Genomic DNA, 9,133 nt, shown 5'->3' with positions numbered 1-9,133 from the left:
AAAGTGTACCTTGGCTCAAAAAAGGTTGAAAAACACTGACATAAACAGATCACTCAGCGCGGGAAAAGGCCATCTGCTCCTGTGTAAAGCAAGATCAACCGCCCTTTTCACTTGTTGGCCTCGCCGCACACTGTTCTTGCTTTTTATTGGCTACTATTGCTGTCAATCTTCTAAGGCGCGCATGCATCCTATTGGTCGGGACGTTTCAGCCAATCATTTCACACCGAGCACTTCCTGTTCTTTCTGTTGGCTGAAGGTTTGCACGTTGGGCTTTGAAACGATACCATTGGTTGCCTTAAACACGTGGGATCAAATACGTGCCTCTGATTGGTTAGCTAGCCCGACAGGCGCGATTTTGCAACGCGGGACAACGTTCCTGTGTGAGCATACAGGTCAGTCCAGACAACCCGCTGTGGTTTGAAAGGAACCCTTTACGGACTACTTTTATTTTTTTTTTTTGTAGGGGGTGCATTACCTTTTTATTTTTTTGCTCCTACGAAATGAAGGAAAAACTACCCCGCACTGCAACTATATAGCTATTTATGCTACTCGACATTTTCTTCCAATCTTCTGTCAAATATCAAAACAGTTTGCGGCCATCTACGTGTTATTTCTAGAAGCACAAGATGGCAGATACGAAGCATCCTCGAGTTATTTTCTGCGAAGACTCCCCCAAAAGAGTTTTGGTTTCTGTTATCAAGACGACCCCGATCAAGCCCAAGAAAGCAGACGCGCTGATGCCGACGAGCCCAGGCTTCAGCGACTTCATGGTCTACCCGTGGAAATGGGGAGAGAACGCCCACAACGTGACCCTGAGCCCGGGCTCGGTCAACGGGGCTGCCTCCCCGACCGGGACGCAGATGGCCGGGGAGGCGGACACGGCTCCATCGCCTGATCAAATCAAGGTAAGACACTCCTCTGACCATCAAGCAGTTTTAGTGTTCAATCCGAGCAGTGCTGCAGAATTGTTCATCATAATTACAGTTTAATTCATTATTTTTTTGTGAATGATCCAATACTATCATTAATTCCCCACAGTGTCAACAGCGTTATTATTAATCCGTGTATGCTATGACAACAGTAATCCTAATCTATCTAAAAACTCATAGATTAACCCTATGAAGATTATACATTTATTTTAATCCTGGAATTAATAAAATTACTTGAAATATATTGAATTAAGACAACATGGCCGGCAAGCAGTCATTTAAAAAAACGCCCGCGCATTAGGGTGTGACACTGGATTTTTAAACCCCAGTTACTTCCTGCTTTTGGAGCAGCTGCTCTGACGTGACGTGAAACTGCGCGCCAAAATGTTACCGGAAGTGGAGTTGTTCCTTTCTTTATTAGACTATGTAAACCTCTGGACTGTAATGCTGTCTGTTGTAAAGTATGTATAGCGCTTTCCTTTACCTATTGTGTTGTCTATAGTTTCTAATAAAGTTTTGGTGAAAAAAAAAAACACTTTTTTTAAATAAACTTTATTGTAAAGTTAGGTTCAGGACAAATAAAATCAATAAACATTGTATAGTAATACAAACATGTAAATAATGTGCAAGGGATAAGAATTAATTAATATAATAGGAATATTCAAAAGTATATCTAATATCTTAAAAATGTTTGTGTTGACAACAAATTTTAAGTCTTTTTTTAATAGTTAATTCAACATATAGTCTAACAAAGGAAATAAATATAAATTTAAGATGTATCAAATCAGTTACAGATGCTCACAGTCCATGTTAATAGCTAAAAATATAAATAAAAAAAATGTGTCTAACAATTATTTCGCTGTTATAACAGTATAGATAATTGTTATTGCCCCTTTAACTTGTGCCACACCTGTAAATGTTTTTTTTTTTTTTGCATTAAGCAACAGAATTGAATATGTTGGTGCCGAACAACTTAGATTTTGACTCTTATTTGTTGGGTTAAATGATTTATATTTTAAAAAAGTACTTGTGGAGGCATTTTGGGAGTTTTATAGGTGGTCATCCTACAAGATTGCATTACTTACCAATGTAGCTAATTTAAAATGAATGCAAAAGGACTTCCTCTCAGTATTAGATCACCCTAAAGTGAAACTTTTAAGAAAAAAACGCTTATTCTTGAATGTGTAAAACTTCCATCTACTTAGCTAAGTTTATTTTTGGAGATAAATTACTTTTTTTTAAGAAAGGGAACTCTCTCTGTTTTCTTTTGTTTTAACGTGCGCTTATTCCTGCTGTCAGGACGGTATTCGCAGGGGCCGTCCACGAGCGGACACTGTCCGGGAGCTGATAAGTGAGGGGGAAACTTCATCCAGTCGGATTCGCTGCAACATTTGCAACCGGGTGTTCCCCAGAGAGAAGTCCCTGCAGGCGCACAAGAGGACACACACAGGTGAGGTAGCTGACAAACAAACACAGGGAAAACCCAAGTGACAAAAAACCCCTTGATACTATTAGCTATTGCATTAGATTCACTCATAATTTGAATAATAACTTCAGAAAGTAAAAGCTTGAATTGTTAAGAATTAGTCATCAATGTGGCAATTTAGAGAAGAAGCATGATAGATCCTCCCTTCCTTTAGTAGCTGTTTAAAATCCTTTTTCTCAACAATATTCATCCTAACAACACACTCCTTTGATTTCAGGGGAGAGGCCGTATTTGTGCGACTACCCAAACTGCGGGAAGGCGTTTGTGCAGAGCGGTCAGCTGAAGACACACCAGAGGCTGCACACGGGCGAAAAACCCTTCGTCTGCTCAGAGAAAGGTCTTTTTTCTATTTGTTTTTGTTTTTATGGTGGGAGAAACCAAGTGAATATTTAGAAAATTTTACTTTAAGTCAGTGTTGGGTACTTTCCAGAGGCCCAGCGTGTCCTTTTGACTGACCCACTTCCATTTGTCACATTTGGAAAGCACCCAAAAAAAGAGCACAGCACCGTTTGACTGTAGTGACGAATATTTGAAATTAAAAACTAAGATTTGTCCAGTAAAATGATGCTGCCTCAAAGCGAAACCTTTCCTTTCCTGAATAAAGGAGAAGTGCCAAATACTACTTCATGGAAAAAGGGATGTTCTTGTTGCTGTGTTTCTTCATGCTGCTTCTCTCTGCAGGATGTGGAAGTCGGTTCACACACGCCAACCGTCACTGCCCCAAACACCCCTTCTCTCGCCTGAACAGGGAGGAGCCAAAGGTGGGCCTGGGGAAGGCTCAGTCTGTAGATAATAAGGCTGTGGCAGAGTGGCTGGCTAAGTAAGTGAATGGAGAACAGCATTAGATAACTCACTTTTCTGTTATTTGATGACGCATATAAAGAAAATTGAGATTAAAATTGCACTTTTGAGTATTTATTCATTCAAGTTGTTGTGAATCAGGAGCACATAAAAAAAGACATTTGAAGCAGACCGAAAGCTTCCCGCTCTGCTCCATTCTGATGCATCCACTTGGAGACAAGTGGATCCATGCACATCTTTGTTTTCTTTGTCTGGATAAAACTACCAATATTTTGTTGCACCACAAATGTTAGCTTGTAAGGGGCTGTAAGCTAGCAGGAGAACTCTCAGCAACAGCCACAGGGTAATTTATAGTAAACTCCTGCCGCTCTGCAGAAACTACATCCTAAAAAATGACTGTTTAAACAAAAATGTGCCTAAAAATAGCAAAATAATAACTAAAAGGAAACACTTTTTAATATAAATTAAAAGATGGTTGGAGTGTGTGTTTATTCTGCCTCTTGGTGCTTTTTCCCAGATACTGGCAAACCCGTGAGCAGCGTGCGCCCACGACCTGCAAGGTAAAGCCGCAGGGCAAAGCCAGAGCAGAGGACCAGGAGCAGCAGGATCCCATGGAGTTCACCCAGTCGGATGAAGAAAACGAGGAAGAAGAGGTGCCGATGGAGGAGGAGAAAGGCAACCCAGGTGGGGCGGCCAGGCGTCGTCTCCAGGAGCAACGGGAGCGTCTCCACGGCGCGCTCGCTCTCATCGAGCTGGCCAACAACCTGTCACCCTAAGACGGGGCCGCACCTCCAATCCGCCTTCCTGCGGCGCGTGCTGTTACTAAAAGTCGTCTCGAGCGGATCAGTGACTAGTTTAGCATCCAGTCCCCCTCACAGCACCAGGAAGGCACAAGCTAAAGCACCTTACTGAGCTTTCATTTTATCCTTTGTTTTAGGCTGCTATAATTATAGGGTTTGACAATATGAAGAATGTCTTTCTTTTCTCTTGTCTTCTAAAGGCAAGGAAAGAATATCTATTATGTTTTTTAAATTGTTTCATTTGCACTTTGGTAACGAGTTTAAGTATGTTGTGAGGACAAAGCGAGTGTTTGTGTGGATTAAGCTCAGACGGACAGAAGGATGCAGGGTGTGGTCAGACGGCAGAGATCTGAACAGAGAATTTCGTTTTTCTCTCACTGGTTCTCAACTTTAGAAGAAGGTAGAGGTGGGAAGAAGTCTGTCATCCTGGTCTTTTATGTTTTTTTTAAGAAGGGGTGAGAAGGCAAACCAAACCCAGATCAGGCAAAACTAAAAACTTTGGACACTTCGACTTTATGCGACCTGTAAATTGTTTTCATATTTTCTGATTTTTTTTTTTTGTTCCCCCCATAACCAACTTTTATATTAAAAGGTGGCAGACTGGGTTTGACACTGACGGCATCACAGCAGCGTGGAAACCATCTCTGCTTATGTTTGATCCTTCTTTAAAGGGAAGAATTTTTTTTTTTTTTTTTTTGGAAGATCTGCCGGATAAATTCAGGTGTTTGTCCTGTCTCGACAAAGCACTTATAACCTGTATCATGTGTAGAATGAGGCTTGCGATGCAGTGACAGCTAGTTTTGTTGCAGGAGAGTGGCACCGTTATCTGGAACCTGGTTTGTTTGTTTTTTTCTTTAAAGTAACGCTACTTCTTTTGAAACTGACCACAGTCCTCCGCTGGTTTTAGGGGAAGCGGATGCGTCGATTGAATCTGGCGTTAAAGTGATTGATGCTGGGATCAACTGGAACTGATAATCAAACAAACAAAAAAAGAACAAGCCCTTATATATTTAGAACCATAATCCCCAAGCTCTTGTGTTTTAGAAGAAAAAAAAAGTCCTTTAATATATAAATGTAGTGTTTGTGCGCACACTTTTTACAGAAAGCTTTGGAGATTTACTAGTAGTTTGGGTTCGTGCCTCTGCTAACATCCTGCAGCAGTTTCCTTGTTTTTTAGATGACACTGCTTGCTGTTAGTCATTTTATTCCACATTTTACAGTTATGATTCAGTCAGACTGTCCACACTGTTCTATCATTGTAATAAATATTCACAGAATCTGACCCGTCGTTGTCTTTTTTTTTCTTTATGTCATTTATGTTGAATTTGAAAGTAAAACCAAATGTAAGATCTGCAATAGATATTTAAGTAATTCAGATGAATTCCCCAATATGGAGAAGAACAGCACCACCTAGTGGTAAATGCAAACATTGCTGGCTCAGTGCTTCCTTGGTGAGTCTTCGGTTATGTGAATCTTCTGCTCTTGTGCGTCTCCGGAGTCACTTCCGGCGGATTTGCTGGTGCTGAACGTCAGATATGAATACACAAGTCCACCTGACATACTGCAAAGCAAAAAAATATATATTTACAATTCAACTTTTGCTTATTAAGCATGCTCAATACTAAAGCAGGTTTTATGCAGTCAACCAGGTAAATATGTCATAAAATGTTCAATAGCTTTAGTCAGTCAGATCCAAAGGTGAAACTCATATTAATCATTGCACAAAAATTAAAATAGTCCTGTTTTTGTAACTGATGATTATGACTTACAGGTAATTAAAACTAAATGTGTCAGAAAATTAGAATATTATGAGCATCGATGCACAAAAGTTTTTCGCAGGGACTTCTGGGAAATTTCTAGGGCACCAGAGTTTGGAATTGTCGATACATAGTGCACTAAGGTTTGTAGACTTCATAATCATGAAGACTTCTCCCCTGACAGATGTCCAGATGACAGTCATCCACACCCTTCACAAGACAAATTACAACATTGTCAAAGAAGCTGGTTGTTCACAGAGTGCTGACGATAAACAGAAAATTGAGTGGAAGGAGAACATGTGGAAGGAAAAGGTGCAGGAATAACTACTGCCTTGGGGAAATTGTCAAGAGAAATACGCTCAAGAATTTGGCAGAGCATCACAGGGAGTGAACTGGAAACAGAGTCAGGGCATTAAGAGCAACGACACAACTGCAAGCCCTCCTGACCCACAACAGTCAGAGGTGTCTCACTTTAGCTAAAGAGGAGAAGAACTGTTGCTTAATGGCCCAAAGTCCTCTCCTCAAATTAAAAACATATTTTTTTTATTTTATTTATAAAATCAAGATAGAAGATTAATGTTTCTTGTGGGCTAGAAGAGAGTTCCACTCTGTTGTTTGGTGTGCCATGTCACCTACTGGTGCAGGACTTAACACTTTCACTGTTAAATATAACAAAAATCCAGATCCACAGACTCCAAACTAATGCACTCATGCAAAAAAAGGTCCAACCAAGTCACCAAGTTAACATAATAATACATTTTATATAGAAAACATATTTTTTTAATAGCTTTGATATGATATTCTACTTTCTAAGAATTCGCATTTCAGGTTTTTATCCTCTATTTGCCATAATCCTCAAAATTACAAGAAATAAGGAGTTACATTATGTCTATTTAAATGTCACCATTCTGTATAAAATATGAGTTTCATTATTTTAAAATGGCTGACAAAAAATATAAAAGCTTTTTACAATATTCAAATTTTTTTAGATGTGCAAATATGTAAGTAGTAGTTGCAGTTACAATAGTCCTTCTGGGAGGAGGGTGGGTTCCAGCTTGCATCAGCAACAATATTTTTTTACTTGCTCTTTATTAAAAAAAATAATACAAAAAAATTAAAATAATTCATTTGAACAACAGAAGTTAAAAGAATTTGTGGTTTTAAAAACCTTTTCTCCTGCCTCCAAAAAACTAAGAGCGCCACCTGAAGCTGCAGGTGGATATTGTAAATTGGACATAATTACAAATCACACTATTTCTGGCTCCAATAACAGTATCTTCCCTTTTAAATTTAAACATTACAGAGAGGAAAAGCTTGACTTGTACACATTTTTATACTCGACTAGTATATATCAAGTGTTTCTTGACTGCTCCAAAAAATAGAAATAAAACTGCAAGGAAGTGGAAAAAACTTACCAGATAGTGAGTCCGAGGAAATTTGTCCAAGAGAACAGATAGTCTCCTCCAACAAAGATGCCAATATACGCAACAGCAACATTCTGAAATAGATTAGAAGGAGCAGAGCTTAGTAAATAGCATTTTAAAGTGAAATAAGTGTTATGTTTTCATGCACCAGTAAAGGCCTTTAACACAATCAGCCTCTATGTTTTCTTATAAAAGTCCCATAATAGTGCATTAATATGAAATTGTATGTATCTGTTACATGATGTATGATTAATGTTTAATGAAATCATGAAATAATGTTTTATGAGACTAATCAATAAACAAGCACTTCACTTTGATATTGGGAATTAAAAAAACAACAATTTGGATTTGATCTGATCAGAACTGGATTACATAACTATGCAAAACTGTAAAATGAAGTAACTAAGAAGGGGTGGGATTATATAAATTCACTTCTTCTCACTCCTTTTCAAGCAATAAAACTGTACTTGACTTTTGTTAATGATTACAAAAATTAACGAACCAAATGTGGCATTAGCTTATTTTCTTTCTGTCTGTTTGTTTTCTATTTTCTAATCAATGCAGTTCATTAGTTTTGTAATGAGTTTGAAATAATTGTGTTTTTTCCTGTATTTTTCATAATCTATGCTTGAAATAAACCAATCAATAAATCAATCAAGTCCTCCTTTGATTGTTTTTTATGTTATGAAGTTTTTAACCAAAATCCCACAACGTAAATGTCTTAAAAAGTCATTTTTCATGTTGAACTGAAACCTTTGTCTGCAAAATATCCTCTAAGGGGGCGTGGCTTTTGGAGCCCCCGAGGGGGACTTTAAGAAAATATATTATGTTTGCTGCTATTTAAATTTAAATCTGCAATATTTGTGTGTTAAAAAAAGCATTTCTCTTTAGTAAGTTCTTACCTTTATTGCCCCGACCACAGTGGTAGTAAGTGCTGAGTTATAATAGCTGCACAGAACTATGGAGTACATTAAGACAAACCTGCAAAAACACAAGAATTTACTCCCTTCAAAGCCTTAAAGTACAACGATGTACAAAACCACAGCGTATCTGTGACTGTAGCCACCAACGACACTGCTCAAACATGAGTAAACGCTCACCCCATGAAGCAGGATATGAGAAAACACAAGACAAATGTGGTTTTCCCCCAGTCTTCAAACACAACTGCCTGTAGTTGCAAATGTGGATAAGTGAGACAAGCCTTTAGCTGAGAGGTACAAGCAAACAGGTCGTGTTGGTTGGCCGTACCTTGTCCAAATCACCAGTCACAGCACTCGCCAAGAGAGTGGGGATGACGATGAACAGTGCATTGTAGAACAGGACGCCATACTTCCCCAGCCCCTAAACAGAAACAAAGAAAACGTTGTACACATTAACCCAAAATTGCACGTGGTCACTATTGTGGTTAACAAGCACTTTGGCTGCTGCAGTAAAACTTTTAGTCATAAACGTTTATATGATGAAACTTGTATTAATATATTTGCTTGTTTAGAGTTACTACTGATATTTAACAATGAGTTTACTTAACCCTTTAACATCTTAGCTTTAGCTCCAGGGTTACTGTTCCTTGACTTATCGTTACTTTTCAACCTTTAACATGATCATTCCAGCAGATTCTGAAGCACAGAAAAGCGGCTCAAGCCGCTTTTCTGTGCTTCAGAATCTGCTGGAGTGATCGTGTCAACGGTTCAAAAGTTATAGTATATTAAAGAGTGTGTTATCTAAGTGTGGCTGGTGACATCTTAGATGTTAAAGGGTTAAAGGGCTTAAACTGAAAAACAAATTCAAAATAGGGCAACCAACCCTTTTATAAACCAATTTAATATCTATGGAGCACCTAAAGTGACATTGCAGTAAAAAAAATGGTGTAAAAGCAAATCTTTTTTCTAGAAAAAAAAAAATATATATATATTGCTAGTATCTGATGTGCACACTA

General features: G+C 38.4%; 2 protein-coding genes across 3 annotated transcripts in view; one reads left to right on the top strand and one right to left on the bottom strand.

Annotated features, from left to right (window-relative positions):
- The first annotated feature begins 77 nt into the window (after positions 1–77).
- On the top strand, positions 78–5,298 carry znf367 (zinc finger protein 367). The gene is made up of 5 exons (XM_024275410.2): positions 78–905; positions 2,229–2,379; positions 2,633–2,752; positions 3,097–3,235; positions 3,734–5,298. Exons 1-5 carry the CDS (start codon positions 627–629, stop codon positions 3,990–3,992), a joined length of 948 nt encoding a protein of 315 aa, XP_024131178.1. The 5' UTR covers positions 78–626; the 3' UTR covers positions 3,993–5,298.
- Positions 4,695–9,133, bottom strand: part of slc35d2 (solute carrier family 35 member D2) — a 7,187-nt gene continuing 2,748 nt past the window's right edge. Inside the window, exons 8-12 of one of the 2 annotated variants that reach the window (XM_024275408.2) lie at positions 8,446–8,538; positions 8,298–8,365; positions 8,100–8,178; positions 7,189–7,271; positions 4,695–5,577 (exon numbers count right to left, since the gene is read on the bottom strand). In XM_024275408.2, the coding sequence (XP_024131176.1) occupies positions 5,454–5,577; positions 7,189–7,271; positions 8,100–8,178; positions 8,298–8,365; positions 8,446–8,538 (447 nt within the window). In that variant the 3' untranslated portion in view covers positions 4,695–5,453. The remainder of the gene's footprint in view (positions 5,578–7,188; positions 7,272–8,099; positions 8,179–8,297; positions 8,366–8,445; positions 8,539–9,133) is intronic. The other variant, XM_024275409.2, reaches the window with a different exon arrangement.

The sequence above is a fragment of the Oryzias melastigma genome, linkage group LG9 (genome assembly GCF_002922805.2).
Source record: "Oryzias melastigma strain HK-1 linkage group LG9, ASM292280v2, whole genome shotgun sequence".
Classification (NCBI taxonomy): Eukaryota; Metazoa; Chordata; class Actinopteri; order Beloniformes; family Adrianichthyidae; genus Oryzias; species Oryzias melastigma.
This window is presented reverse-complemented; position numbering and strand designations above follow the sequence as displayed.